Consider the following 16122-nt stretch of genomic DNA (forward strand, 5'->3'; position numbering starts at 1 on the left):
GACCTTTTCTGGAATGACAGACTTTTTTTTTCATTTCTGCTGAAATTTTGGGGATCGTGGAATGGTTGCGGTTTTTATGCCGATCTCATGCGCGTCTCTCTGCAAAGTTATTAACAATAACAATAAGAATAAATCACCCTTGTATAGTGATTTTCTACACTCTCAAAGACGATTTACAACAGAGACATTATTCATGCGCTCACACATTCTTACACCAGTGGTAGCTAACTATGTTGTGTAGCCGCAGGTGCCTTGCACAAAGGTGTGGCTGCCACATGCACCTGCAGCCCCAACCACCCACTGGAGGCAAGGTGGTTGAAGTGTCTTGCCAAAGGACACAACAACACATGACTTGTACAAAGCGGGATTTGAACAGGCAAACCTTGAATTAATGAATGACCTGCTCTGCTGCATGAGCCACAGTTGAACCCTAATTTGAGGCCCATCATCTGTCTCAGGGACCAATGGTGGGCAGGCAAGTCTTGTATCTCAAGCGAAGTGACTTCAAGAGTTTTTTTTTGTCTGTTCACTGTTTAAAATTAATCCAAAAACAGATATGGTACACAAGTTGGCACTTTACCTTTTATGAGGAAAATCTGGGTGCCAATATTCAATGAAAAGAATTAAGTGCCCATATTTTTGCGTTCTCAATAACTCTGATCTGGGATAGTACCTAAGTAAACCAATAGCAACAGAGCCACCCACATGTGCATAGACTCATACACATAGATACACACACAATATACCTTGGCAGTGAGTCTAAAGTGATAATGGTCATTGAGGAGCTGTTGTGCTTCCTTGCTGCTGTCACCAGAAGACACGTGAGTCGCCAGGTAAACCTCACCCGTCTCCTGGATCCATTCAAGAGCCTGCATACACGCATGCACAAACACGCATATAAAGAGCCACAATATTTATTATATCATAGTGGCTCTTAAAAAAAAATTCCCATCGTAAAATATACCAGATGTTTCTTTAGTGCTGCACTTAAGCTTAAAGTTTGCACACATATACACAGGCACACCTGCTTGGCACTGCGTTCAAAGACAAGGTACTGTTGACATTGGTCCAGTCTTCTCTTTTTTAGAGTCCAGAAGTGCAGGACTCTGTTCTCCCTCTGCAGCAACTCATTCAGAATAGCTGAAAACAGAAATCAAAACGTTTTCCTTGGACGATTTCTCATTTTCTCAACACAGTGCTAGTTTTCTATGAAACAATACTTGTTGTTTAGGGGGCAGGAACGAAAGGATTCGTTTTCATGATTGGTTAGCTGTCAATGTGTTGCTATTATGTTCTTTAGTTGTTTTAATGATAATTAGATAATAATCTTATGATAATCAGATGGGTTCTTAAATGCAGAATAAGATGAACAAAGATGAGTGATGTGCATTGGCAACACCTCACAAGGGAAAGTCGTCTTATATTGGTAGTCAGTAATATTTTAACCACTCTTAAGTCTTTCCTTGCCAGCGACAAGAATTATTGTAACATAAAATACTGGTTGTCTGCAAGTGACACTTTTTTCTTTTATGAATAGACACTCGTGGGCAACGCTCCTCTGAATTTTAAGCTTATCGTGCACTGTTGTTATTAAGTGTAACCATTTGATGGGAGTGTTTATCGCAATAGCTACGGAGGATGTGATCAGCGGATTGCCCTTTCCGATAACGATTAGCGCTAAAAGAGTTAAACTGGTAAGTCATTTCCTGGTGCATTTATTAACTCATCAGTATGGGTAGTCCACACCCCACCTCTTGTAAAAACTGTCATTCCTAATGAGCTGTGTAAAAATAACACAGAATTGGCTTGGGTTAGCTACCTACTTTTTTGATATGCAAACAATTTGAGTTATGTTAACGAAATGAATAAATCTATTGCATCAAGTTAGAATGACAATGTACGGTTTTACAGTGTTATTTTTCTGGTTACCTACCTTTGACCTGCTGCTCTGGTCCTCTGGCGTGACTGGAGGCTCCTGGAATGCTCACGTTGTTCCTGTGGATGTACTTGAGGAAAACTTCGGCGTTCCTCCGGGCCAGTGTGCATGCCTATGACCATCACAAAGTTGAAGACACTTCTTATACACATCATGCGTCACATACTAATGTCATAATAGCTGAGATCTGCTCATTAGGGAGACTCTGTAATATTTATATAAAGTATACTTGTAGTGAGGATTTATCTATATTGTGCCTACCACTGATTAGGTTTATTGTAATAACATATTTTCCCATAACTAGATGAGATAATATTTGATTAGGGCTGCAGCTAATGGTTACATTGATTAAATGGTATATAGAAAGAAGGTCTCTTTATTATGAGTTGATTATCAAAATCCCAAATAGTTTGACAATTGATCAATTGTTGTTTCACCACCATATTATCTTATTCCTTGTCACATTATATTTTATCTAATCATACAATATGTAATCTAATCGTCTCCCGTTTCTTTCTTTTCGTATTAAATGTTGTTTAATCATATTGTATCATCTCACAGGATTATGTCATATGCATTGTTAATGAATAAAAAAATAACGGTAAATGAACCCAAACCCTAATTTACAGTATAAATGACAAAACATATATGATTAAAAAACAGCTCATATTACAAAAGAAACACATGCTGTAAATGAAAAATATATATTTAATAAATTAAGAAAACTTAAAAAAAAATGGACATCTACTTTTGGAAGTCAACCCATGCAAAATAGGGCAACTCTGTACATTATGTTGGCTAGGATAAGATAGATGCCAAAATTTAAGTCTAATGAGTAGTGGACTGACCTTGAGGAAGGCTTCTTTCTGTTCCAGGTGTTTGCTGATAAGAGGCACAAGATGATCAGAGTCAGCCGGCGTTCCGACTTTTTCGTGAGTTCCGCACCAGTCCTCGTCTCGTCTGTATTCCTGCTCCAGGCTCTCCAACACGCTGCAAACCTGAAGACCACCATGCCATTCACATTTGCAATGCTGTAGGTGAGTCCGACACTTGCGAGCATGGATGCCTACCTGCTCTGACGTCTTGTAGAAGGCCACCGAAGCATTGACGAGCTTCAGGCGGTCCTCCATCTTCAGCATCAGCTGCTGCCAGTGAACGGCCACTTTCTCGGCACAGTTACGAATGGCCTCTGGGTCATAGTGGCCAGCCTGAAGCATCATCTGGAACGAATGCAGACCTAATGTTAATTCCACTCACTTGCTGTATGTAGGGGACACTAAGGTGAACTTGTGAGAAATTACAAATCACAGTTAAATTTCTAACATCTAACATCTTTATTGATAGCAAAGTACAGTGGAAATAGCAAATACACAGATACCAAATTTAAGCATTTCTTAATTCATTGATTCAGTAGGTTTGCAGTGACAAAAAGGACAGCAAAATCTCCATATGTTATATCTTTTTTATTATTGAAAAAAAAACTTTGTTTTATTAATGTTTGCAATAAATTCAAAATTTTAAATATGAGCAATTTATGTATAGGTCTACAAGTGCTGCTTTAAATATAAAGTTTCTCAGTCAGTCAGTTATTAGTTAGTTATTTAAATTGTTACCTCTGCTTTCTGCTGGACTTGCAGAGCACTCTGATGGGTCTTCTGGAGGGAGTTGGCATGAAAGAGAGACTAAAGAAGAGAGAAAGTCGAAATGAATTGTTAATGAATTAACTGAAACCGAGAACAATATTACTTGATTCAATGTGTACCTAATGTTATGACTGATTTGTGTGCCTGAGTGAGTGTGTTATAAGTTCAAAAGAGTACCTGTGTGTCTGACAGATAATACATCTGCTACTATTAAAAACATGCAGAAACTATTATTGTTCAAGAACATTAGACTGGCCATGGCTGTCATTTTATGCATATGTGTGTGTGTGTGTGTGTGCACCTCTATCGCCATCTGGAACTGTTCATGCTCTCTCTGCAGCTGCTCTGCCTCAGACAACGAGCTGGCATTCACCATGCTGGCATTCAACATTGACTCGCCATTACGGATCCATCCAAGAACCTCGAGGGTACAAAACGGAGATAAGTGATGTCAAATGCGAGACAACTCTGTTCTTTTCATTCAGTAAAAGTGACAATGAGGAAGCTGAAATCTTAATGTATCAATGTGTAAAATCTCAATTGAATCTGAATCCAATGTTTTTTTTTTTAAATCTTTTTCAAGCTATTATCAGTTGAATACACAACAAAGACAAGATCGTTTTATGTTCAAACTGGTAAATACTGTTTTTTTGTGATGTTGTATTACAAATATTCACTCATTTTGAACGTGCAGCATACAACACATACCAAAAAAGTTTGGAAAGGGGCAAAAAAAAGACTGCAAAATTTGTGGACAGCTAAAAATACAAAAATAAATAAATAAATAAATGAATAAAAATGGAACAATCTACAAGTGTATAGGTTCATTGTAAACAGGGTGTCATGATTGGGTATACAAGGAGTATCCCCATAGGTTCAGCTGTTCACATGCAAGGACGGTTCACTCTCAGACAACCAGTTGACTTCTCTAATCTGAGATAGATTAACACTAAAAAGGGGAAAAGTCTCTCGTGGTCTGATGAGTCCGCAAACGAAGAAAGGGACATGCTTTGTTTTGAATGTGTTCGTGTCCAGGGCATGGCTAATTTAATCTGGGTTGGCTCCCTTAGAGCTGAAGGCAGTGGTAATTTCTGACAAACAACTTGATGGTCCTGAAGACTGGAAAGCAAGCTTAGCTTCTACTTATTTTTTTTTCCCTCCTCTTTCCCAAAATGTGATGAAACATGTACCGCTCTGTGTAAATTTCATTGACTAAATTTTATAAATAAATATATATTAAAGAGAGATTTTTTGTTTTTGTTTTGAGAGGGGGGATCTTATATTATTCTCCAGTTTTTCATGAAAAAGGGATTTTATTGAAAATGTTTTTCATTGATTCAATGCCTGTTATTCCCACCTCAGACCCTAAAGTGCGAAGAGCAGGAATTCAAACTGTATTGGAATGGCTTGGCGACACTGCAGCTTATGTGTAAAGTTTAGTAATTTTTTTTAAGTGTGTGTGAAAGTTTGCTTGTGTTTTATTCTTGCTCTAATGTATACTGTTATTCAAATTTTCAGAATCCTTTGACGAATTCAAAAGGGCTGATAAATAATGAGTTGCCAACCTCCACACATTGCTCAACAATTTAGCCAGTTTTGGCCATTTTGCTGGCTGTGTGGCTTGCCTAACACGCATGTTTTTGAAATGAGGGAGGAAGCCTGAGAACCCAGGAAAAAAAAAAGCCACGCAAGCAAAAGGAGAATATGTCAACTCCACACTCCAAGAAGGCCTTAGCCAAGATTCCATCCCTCAGAAATGTGACAACGATGCTAAATCCAAATTAAGATTGTCAGATTTGGCCAAAGTTTGCACTCTCCAAAGTGATTTTTGCTATTTTAAGCTACTATTTTGTGATTCAATAAGCATTTTCATGACACGACCTTATCAGAAAATGAAAGCAGGATTTGTAGAAATGTGTCAAGCAAAGGTGTGTATGAGCACTTTTCTTATAAGCGCATCAACACTTAAATGACACCAGTATTTTTTCTACAGGAGGTTTTGCTTTGCACTTTTTCATGGAGGAGCAAATATGAATGATCAAAACATAAATCATTTCTTGATGGAAAGTTTCAGTTGTGCTAGCACTCAGAATATGTGTGTACCTGTTTGACCTCAGCCTGCAAGTGACGCAGTTGTAGGCATTGCTCCAGTCTCGTGTGTGTGTGCTGGGCGCTGAGCTCTACTTCCTGCTGCTTCTCATGCAAGAACTCTAACAGCTCCTGAACCTGAGACGCCAAGTCCATGTCTTTTTCTCCCGTCAGCTCAATCCCTGGTGGGCACAATTGTTACAATCACTGAATTGATGTTTTCAAAACAATAAACAGTGAAGACAGACAGACAGACAGACAGACAGACAGACAGACAGACAGACAGATAGATAGATAGATAGATAGATAGATAGATAGATAGATAGATAGATAGATAGATTTATTTCACCCAACGGCAGCAATGTTCTGCTTTGATTAAAGTTAAACAAATAATTACAGCAATAATCTTTCATAAATGTTGATGAATTAATAATTATTGATCTCCAATTCAAGACAATTCTAACAAAGAAAAAAAACACTGAATAAGAGGGCGATTCTGCACATTTGACCAGTAGAGTATGTTTCAAAAAGGTAAACAAGGTACACTGCATGAATATGAAAAGAGAATTGCCAGTAAAGATTCATTGTAAATGACCAGTTGACATTAATTAATTTAAGTTTCTTGGAAGCATAGTATCAGTCGATGGAACCATCCAGAAATCTGCGAGAGCTTGTATAAAATTGGCCCAATCTGCATTTGAAAGAAGCTTTGTGATGTAAAAAAGGAATGCTTAGTCTGGACTGTGGCCTTTTATGGAGCAGAGTCACGGGCGCTGCAGAACAAAGAAGAAATATCAAAAGATCGATGCACTGGATATGTGGCTTTGGAGTAGGACGTTAAGAGTGACATGGGAGATGAGGAGAACAAATGAAATCATACTATATTACAGGAACTTGGACTAAAAAGAGAACTGCTGAAAACATTGAACGCTCTGAAGGAAAAAAAAATCTCTAGTACACACACATTACAGGGACCAAAAAATAAAAGAAATGCAGAAGAGATAGACGAACTGAAAAGGATGACAGCGTATAAAGAGGGAAGGATGATGTCAGATCAGACCTGGATAAAGATCCGCGCGCTAAGGCAGAACACTTCAGAGGAAGATGATTTAGGATTCACAAAGGGTGAATCAAGACAAGTGGATGCTCATGTTGGCTGAAAACCATGCAAAGGGACTGAGAATGCTACCTGAGGCCTGCACCTCCATGATGTACTGGTGCAAGTCCTGGCCCTGCTGCATGACTTCATAGGTCATGTTGTTGGTGGCTGCCTTTCTCTCAGCATGCCTCTTCAACCTCTGCTCAGCCAGACCAATGTCCTCCGCGCCTCCAGAGAAAGTGCCGCTGCTCCCGCCACTTCCGCCGCTGCTGCTGTTGCTGCTGCTCGGGCGACCCGCGTCATTCAGCTGTCGAGACAGGTCCTCGTTCCAAGCGTCTAATTCAGCCGTCACCTGAGCGGATGGATCCGTCATTGTATCGGCAAAGTTTTATTGCATAGTTTGAAAAAGCTATTGTAAATACATAAAGAACACATCAACGCTGTTCAGTGTTTACAAGTGACTCCAAATATGTGCTGCTTGCATTATAGGGGAGGGAGACAGTCTTTGGCGTGACCATTGCCATTAAAATGTCACTTAAGTACGACAATTAACACAAAACTAAAGCAAATTAAAGGATTAGTTGGTTACCTCTATGGTGTACTGTTCAAAGACGCGTAGCTGGAGGAAGATGTCCAGCTTGATTTTGCGCTCGTGGAACAGCTCCTCCATCTGGCTCTGGGCCTCATCCAGTTGCTGCAAGACTCCCTGGATGTGAGCGATGGAACTACAGTGTGGTGTCTTATTGGTGGACATGGCAGCATCTCTGCAGAAGAGCGAGACAGATGGAGACGTTGCACAAACAACATGGCGATCTAAACGTTTAGTATTTTGTTTGCATTTTACATGATGCAGGAATAGCCACATTTAAAATTGCACACGTTATGAAATATTGTGCTAAACATGACTGTTAGCACAGAGAAGTCAATTCCAAAGACATTTTTGGGGTATTGTGTCTTAAAAGTTTATTGCGATATATTGCAATACACCAAAGTACAGTACAGTATTGCGATATATTGGGCAATGCTTGTAAAAAAAATCTATGGCATATATTTTAACAATGACTGAAAAAACCAAATTATTCGAAGACAACTTTTCTTTTTTCTTTTTCAGAAGTCACACATCATTGACATCTATGAGAACACATTAAATTATTTCAAGCGTGCCATTGCCAGTGTTAATATGTCCCCAGCAGTTAAGAATACTCTTTTCAGACAGCACTGATGTGGCACGAATACACAGGTAGCACTTGTTCTTACCGCACACCACTTCGTACTCTTCTTTTTCTGCCACAACCCTAAACGAAACTGATCGGTGACCTCAATTGCATTGGTGAAAAAAAATACGACAAAAACCAAGAAGACATTTTTTTTGTCATATTTCATCAAATACAGTGCAACCTTGAGACCTGGTCACTTCTGTACAGTTTTTTTTTCTTCATATTACAAAAATTACTTAGCATATAAAGAAACAAAACAAACTAAAACAAAACAAAAATCTCAAAATTCCCATTTGGATAAACACAACATGAGATTCTATTGCTTAATATGGCTGCTTGTTGAGGAGTAGGAGTCAGATATTATTGCGCTTCTTGTGAACACATACACAAGCTTACTACGGACGACTTGAACAGGAGAAGGAACCCTGAGATATGACTGCAAAGGCAGAAACGAATGAAATGTTATCTTCGTATCATAACGTTTTCATTTTCTGCTGTTTGCCCTCCTCCTCTGCTGCCACATGGCCTCACTCAAAAAGTAAGCTATTGTAACATTTAATAAGCTGTTTTTGAAGTGCTTGGAATGATTTAGATGTAAAACATGATTCATTATATGACAAAAACCATCATACAAAAGCCACTCTGAAGCGGATTGATTAACAACAACAACAAAAAAACCCACAAAATCTTATGAAAATAAGGTGTTTAAACCTGAAACGCGACGTATTGGAAGCTGAACGTCGTATTGCAGTACGTCTATAGTGTCACTTTGTATATCGCAATAGAGCAATATTATAGCCCAAGACTACTTTTAAGAATCCAAATATTCAAGCGCAAGTGCATAAATATCATACATGTGTATATATTACATTTTTTAATATGGTGGTGTAAAGGAGGGTTGGAATATGACTGGCACTGTATGAACAGTGAGAAAACAAGGCATAAAGGTCCCAAAAAAGTCTAAGCTTCTGTTATGGGCGATATCGCTGAGTAGAGAAAATATACTGTATACTGAATGATTTGTCTTTGTTTATGTGTGTTATTGTGCCAAGTTTTTGTGAAAGTAGCAATTGCTTGAAGGCTGCCTGTAGTTTACAATAACTACAACAATGTTAATGTCATGTTTGTTTTTGCTTGTGGGTTCATTTTGGGGGGGTTCTGTTCTTTTCTGTTTACATAGTTCCTGTTTCAGCTCCTCGTATCACAGCACATTAGTTTTGATTTGATCCACCTGTCTGTGTTTACCTGCCCGCGTGTGTCCGCCAATCCGATTCTCCTGCCTATTGATCCCCTTCCAGCTGTTGCGCATCCGTCTAATTAGTGTGTGTGTTGCGGTTCCGTCTAATTAGTGTGTGTGTGTGTGTGTATTTAAGCCCAGTTTTCGTTACAACCTTTGCCGGATCATAGTCTCATGGTAGTCGCGTTTCACCTGTCATATGTCGGTTTCGTCTCGTCCCTTGCCAGCCTGCCTGTTGTGTTTCAATCCTCCACGTGTTTTATTTTCGCTAACTTCACGTTACTATGGCCCCTCTATATGGTTTGTCAAATTACAGGTACTATTTCGCAAAGTGGACAGCTTTTTAGGTGTCGCGCACAAAGTGCACCTAACGATTATATTTTTCTTGTCTTTATCGCTGATGAACTGAAAGCAATGGTCGTATGTCCATCTAGTGTGCATATTGTCCATTTTCAACCTGCCATTTCATCTCAGCTGTAGTAGATCAAACAAACATTTTGCCCCAGACTTTTCTCCTCCCATCTCGCAGTGTTTTGGTCGAATTATGGTGGGGAAAAAAATCCCCCACTGATTTCAGGCAAAAAATGCATTGTAATGCATTACTTTACTCTCAATTGTAACAAGTACAAAATGACTATTTTTGTGTGTAATAGATTATATTACCACATTACAGTAAAAAACAATTCATTACAGTAATTACATCACTTTAGTTGATTATAGTATTAGAGTACCTGAGTTGCTGCATAAGCTCCTCCCCTTCCTTAATGACATTGAGTGTGGCTTCCAGAGTGGCTGTCTGCTGTTGCTGGAACTGCTGAATGAGTGCCTGCACAGATTCTACAGTGTCGCAGCTCACGTCATCCAGCAGCTGCTTTTGAAGCTCCTCCATCCAGGACCACAGCTGCAGCAGAATGAATGGAACACCAATGATACACAAATTGATAGTACTTTACACTGGAGCTAGAGCAATAGTTCCACAAAGACACAGGTGTCAAACTCAAGGCCTTTAAGCAGTTTCATATAATTTACACATCATTAGATTGCTACTGTATTTGTTTACACATATCAAAAGCAGTTTCTTCTGCCTTTTGTTCTCTTGTTCTCTACTTTCTTACTTTCTTAAAAGACGATTTGATATGTATCTCGACTTGTGATGTAATACGATTCAATAACATTTTATAATGTCACGATTTAATTTGATCCAGTGAATAAAAAATGTGAAAGTGTTTCACCTCTTTGGTGTGCGTGTGGAAGGACACCGACATGTCAAGCAGAAGCTTCCTGTGCTCGACACGGCGCACAAAGTCTTGAATTCGAACTTCCAAATGGCGCGCCGCCTTGTAGATTTCCTCCGGGTCGCATTCACCCGTCTGGGCCAGCTGCTCGGCTGCCTCCAGTAGCTTATCTGCGTTAGTATATGTGTTCTGGAAGGATACATACAATCATTACTCTGGCTGTTTATTTTGCAAAGTTTTATGATTCAGTAGCACAGCCGACGTCTTTTGGAGAACTGAAAACAACATGTTTTTCCATTGCAGTGTGACTTGCATTTTTCTTGATCACTTTTTTCCAATTTACCAACAGTAAACCACGGTTCAGTATTTGGAAATTTTCAGATTTTTATTGTTTTAATTTTTTTATTTTTTTTTTTGGGGGGGGGGGGGGGGGGGGGGTAATCCTCTGTTATTTGATCAGGAAGTTACCTATTGCTGTACTGTATGGACATCAGTTACAACAGCCAGTACCTCTGAGATTGGATTACACTGCAGGGTTCAAGTTTGAGTGTTTTGCTTTCAATTGACAATCACGGTACTTTGCGTGTCATGACAGCATGAAAAAAAAAGATCCCTCCGATTGGAAACTGCCCTCAACAATGAGTCGGCCAATAAATAATACACATGACAAATCGCATTAATCACATTAAAAAACAAACTAATGTAAATGTCTATAAATGGTATACTAGAGGAGTGTAGAATATCACACAAGCAAAATAATTGCCAACCATGGTCTGTGGAGTTCAGTAATGGATGTTACCCACAATCAAATTAATTCTGAAATAATTTAGTTCAGGGCAACTAATTGGTATATAAATTTTAAAGTTTTATTTTATTCGTTTAAAAAAGATTATTTCCCATGTTTCACGTTCAGGTGTTGACACTATAGAGACAATATGTTTGTGCGAATTCTGTATGTACATCTTTTGTTTCATGTATTAAGTCAGTGAAAACACATCACAAGCAGAAGTGGGCAACATTTAGTTTTTTGCTGGTTTGGCATTCGTCAGAGCGCCGCCCCCTTTCCGTCATTGCCGGCTCGTCATTTTTGTTGAGCCAGGCAAAATTGTAATCGTTGGTTCAACAGTGTATTTTTGCCCACGCTTTCCCCAGCACTATAGGGCGAAATGTGATTTTTCTTTTTTTTTTTGGTCCGTCATTGTTGGTCTACTTTGTCTGCATTCATATTAATTCTTTTTTCTGTTTTTGTAACTCCACTTATAATCAATACCAAGCCTGTGGTTCTCTACTTAAACTGCAATTAACACTAAACAAGGCCAGGTTTAGTATCCCACATCTGAGGGATATCAGAGAACAAGAGTAGTGCAATTACCAATCATGTCCACTGGACTGCATTAACATGACTTACATTACTTTGATATGTTCCATGTCAGCTCTCTTTATAACTGCCTGTCCTACAACTTCAGAAGATGGTTTCATTAAGATTTGTCTAAATTTGTCTAAATTTCAGCTGTCACATACACTACAAATAAAACAAAGTACTGGTGAGGTTGAAGTTACTAAAGTCAAAAAATAAATAAATAAATAAATAAATAAATGGGAATTTGGGAATTAAAAAAAAAAAAAAAAACGTCACTCTTGCCTTTCCTGGCCAAGAGCAAAACGCATATTTGATGCAGGCCATTGGTTGCTTGAAAGAGTGACTGACTGCAGTGGAACAGGCCCGAACGGCATCCTACAATTTTGTACTTTATAATTTAATTATCAGTAGGGCAGGACACTATTATTGATATATCGATATATTGCAATATGAATGGATGGAATACGCATATTGTAATATGACATATTAATAATATGTAATAGTAATTTTCCAATATATCGCCTATCGGTTTTAAAACGCCTTATTTTTGTAATATTTAGTTTTATATATCAATCCCCTCTGAAGTGGCTTTTGTATCATGATTTTTGTCATATTATGAATCATGTTTTCCATATTACGATATACCGTATATCCGGTATCATACTAGTGCTGATTCTGGTTAGAGAATTTTTAACATTTTCTCCCTGAACGTGTCTCAAAGGGATTAAAGACTCTCTGAAGGGTAAATCTTTTATGATCCACATGAATTATAGTGTGGCTTCATTACGCATTTTGTCTGTAGACACACATCACGTCTCAACATCTTCAGATGGGATGAGACTTCTGGATCTTCCTGAATGTAGGGGAAGGCTTAGTCCGAAGATTACAATTTACAGGAGATTAATACTTTGTGCTGCATGACTGCTGAAAGATTACTGCTAACGTATCATCATCCATGTCAGTTGAATACATAAAGACCCAGAAAACGATGGCCAAAACTCAGAATGACTCATTATGTTGTGAAAATGGTTGGAAATATAATACGTTTTAACTTAAAGTAAAATGACATTAACATGACCCACATTACAACAAGTCGGGTGTTATCATTTCTATTTAGCATGTTATAAAACAGATCACTGGATAAGAACATTCTGTCAAGCTGACCATTACGATCGAAGCAAGGTTGTGTTCTTGTTCATCCAGGTGGATAGAGGCAGAAAGTCTCCTTTTTGGATTTTGAACTTTGCCATATGTAGTGGATGTGAGATGATTTTGTATATAAATATATGACATCACCGGCAGCTCGATTAGCACGTCCACCTCACAGTTAAGGGACCAGTGTTCAATTCCAGGTGGCAACCAGGTCAGGGTGTCCCCTGCCGACTGCCTGAAGCCAGCTCGGGTAGTGAGAAAGTGCGGCTATTTATATATATATATATATATATATATATATATATATATATATATATATATATATATCTCTGGTGTGTGTAGGGATGGGGCGAGGGGGGTGAATGATCAGGGTTGTTACAGGTTACAAATCTCGTGAAGGCACTCTCTGACCTCTGCGTAACTTTCATTTCTTATTTAGTATGGATGATCAATCTTGTACTATTTTATGCTTTCACTGTTTCCAGATTCCCCCATGAGCTTTTAATGAGCAGCAGTTGCATGTTTAGGGAGTAACCTACGCCAATAAAGTTGGGAACCAGACAGTTCTCTGAACTGTTTCAAACGGTTTCAAACACTGTGACCAACATTATCAAGAAAAAAAATACAATACATTTATGACAGTTACAGTATCATAGTTTTAAGATTCCCGTTAGTATAATGACATTTAGGGTATTTGTATTGCGGTCAAACGTCTGCATAAACTGAAAATTGTAAACTGCACAAGATCACATGACTTAAAGAATGAGCACATCTCACATGTAATTACTAATGACAGGTACTTTGTTATGGGTACATCTGCAAAAAACATCTTTTAAAATCAAGCCCAGTTTTAATTAAATCATACAGTACATTCATTATTATTATTTATTTTTTAAATAACTTTCAGCCTTCAAGCTCTGTGGGATGGAGTATTGTGCTACTAGTCAGGGCCGAAAAAGGCTTCTTTGCAGGCCTCAATTATTAAAAGAACTTGCATTTGAAACTTTGCATAAATTTGTAAAATGTTGTTCATAATTTCCACCCGTCTTTTGTCTTCATTTGGTAGGGTGCCTTGGTTGTGCAAACTGCAATCATATGTGGGTAACTATTGCGTTTTGTTAATCATTTGAGCTTCTATTTGTTGCTAAATCGATGCACAACTTTGCTAGGCCTTCAGACTCATGATTGCTCAAAAGACTCATGATTGACCCATACAATTTATATATATATATTTTTTTTAGTTTTCGTTTTAAGAAACTTCAACCATCACATTTTAGATTCATTACACAGAGCCTACTAGAAGGTTGTGAAGGGACGGTAGCATTCTTGTGTCTTCTGATGAGTTCAGAGTTCCACGTGTGTTATTCATCACATGTAGGCAGGAGAGGACGACTGTTGAGCTTGACTGAAAATTTGGATGTGAGAATAATTTGGACACTACTCATAGCTGGCTGGCTAGGTGCCAAATGCACATGTGGTCGCCCTTATGCTTGAACATTGTGTTTGTTATGGACAATCGCTGAAGTCTCGTAACAAAACATTGCTCTGGTTCAGATCAGGGATACCTCCCAATCAAATCTCTGCAGGTCGCACTGTCACTTCATAGTCTTATTGCTATTCATTGCTCGAACATGGAATGTAGTCTGCCCGGAATAAGAATTTTATGGTGTGGTATAATAATACTATACATATGACAATAAAAACTCTTGAATCTTGAATTGCCCACAGGAGCACTGAAGTCCCTAACAGAATGGGGGAGTCCCCAGAGGGAGCATTCTCCAGCTCACTCTCCAAAGACTTTATAAAGCGTAGGTATTCTGAAGTGGTTTTAGGTGCATAATGTAAGCACAAACAACAATTAAAGACCTCACCGCTGGAGGGCAATGTGTATGCACTCACATGCTCTGTGCCTCTCACTGCGGGCACCTCCAGAGTGGAATAGAGGTCATTCTTGAGAGGACTGGTACCAGAACACAAGCTGTGTGTGGAGGAAAGTCCGACTATATTGAGTCTGAACCTTTCGGCCTCGTACACCAGCTCAGGCTCCTTCCCTGCCAAAGCGGTGACTTTGCATGTACCAAGAGCTACTTCTACTACTTGAGCTACTTGGGGATCGGTCTGCTAAGGTACATGTCCTTGGCAACCGCCCAGCTCTCTCTGCAGACGACCCCTTCTACAGATGGTGAGCCCATGGGAGGGGGGACCCATGTTGCCCCCGGCCAGACCCCATGGGTGCAGGTCCAGCCACCAGGCGCTTGCCAGTGGGTCCCACCGCCAGAGGGGGACAATGACCTGCATCCGAGCAAGGGTAGACACAATCCAAGTGTTGTATTCATCATAAGGGAACTATGAGCCTTCACTTAGGACCTGTTTGCCATGGGTGACCCTACTCTGACCCAACTTAGCTCCGAGGATCACTGGGACATGTGAATCCTTCCACCACGGTAAGGTGACGGCACACAGAGGAATGATAGCTATAGGAGGGGCAAAGGCTCACTGAGGGGTGATGGCCAAAGTCATCAAGCCTATTTATTATAATATTATCCTTTTATAGAAAACAATGTCCAACCTGAGCAACGTCTTCAAAGTCATCGTGTCGTTTCTGCAGTGCTCGAGCTCGATGAAGAGACTTTCCCACTCCGGTATGCTTGCTGAGGAAAGCCTCGCCATGGTTTTCAATCCAGTCCATCACCTGGAGAGAAGGAGTGCACAATTCAAAGCAATTTTTGGAGAACTAAGTGAATCAATTTTGCCACCACACAAACTCAAGCAAATTGTTACCATTGCAGTTTCATCAATATGTGCACCAGTCAATGTGTATAAATCAATAGAATGAGTAACCATCTGATTTATGTTATGTGAGGAGAAGAATGTGAACCCAGAAGCAGGCCGAACATGGAAGTAGAGAAGCAATGTCTTTACATATATAATGAAGGAGAAAACTTGGTCTGCAAAAACCAGACCTAAAAAACTAACCTGGAACATTAGAACTGGAAGGAATATAGGAAGATAGCTTTGCATGGCAGTTATTGATCTTGAGCTTCTGACAATATATCACTGAGAACTGTCACATCCCGTGTACCTAATATTGTGTCCTGTTCACAGATTAGGGGGTGAAAGCACCGGCCGCACACCTGCTGCGCACTGCAATCAGG

At 39.2% G+C, this 16122-nt stretch overlaps 1 protein-coding gene across 1 annotated transcript in view; it reads right to left on the reverse strand.

Annotated features, from left to right (window-relative positions):
* The window catches only part of LOC148424129 (kalirin-like), a 155631-nt gene that overhangs the window by 83485 nt on the left and 56024 nt on the right, over nucleotides 1–16122 (reverse strand). Inside the window, exons 14-26 of the mRNA XM_088415368.1 lie at nucleotides 15537–15659; nucleotides 10453–10644; nucleotides 9952–10121; nucleotides 7356–7530; nucleotides 6857–7118; nucleotides 5683–5849; nucleotides 3881–4000; nucleotides 3550–3618; nucleotides 3007–3156; nucleotides 2785–2934; nucleotides 1934–2048; nucleotides 1025–1140; nucleotides 747–869 (exon numbers count right to left, since the gene is read on the reverse strand). Of these exons, the coding sequence (XP_088271494.1) occupies nucleotides 747–869; nucleotides 1025–1140; nucleotides 1934–2048; nucleotides 2785–2934; nucleotides 3007–3156; nucleotides 3550–3618; nucleotides 3881–4000; nucleotides 5683–5849; nucleotides 6857–7118; nucleotides 7356–7530; nucleotides 9952–10121; nucleotides 10453–10644; nucleotides 15537–15659 (1932 nt within the window). The remainder of the gene's footprint in view (nucleotides 1–746; nucleotides 870–1024; nucleotides 1141–1933; nucleotides 2049–2784; nucleotides 2935–3006; nucleotides 3157–3549; nucleotides 3619–3880; nucleotides 4001–5682; nucleotides 5850–6856; nucleotides 7119–7355; nucleotides 7531–9951; nucleotides 10122–10452; nucleotides 10645–15536; nucleotides 15660–16122) is intronic.

The sequence above is a fragment of the Hippichthys cyanospilos genome, chromosome 5, assembly GCF_059441005.1.
Source record: "Hippichthys cyanospilos isolate Australia breed blue-spotted pipefish chromosome 5, RoL_Hcya_1.0, whole genome shotgun sequence".
Classification (NCBI taxonomy): domain Eukaryota; kingdom Metazoa; phylum Chordata; class Actinopteri; order Syngnathiformes; family Syngnathidae; genus Hippichthys; species Hippichthys cyanospilos.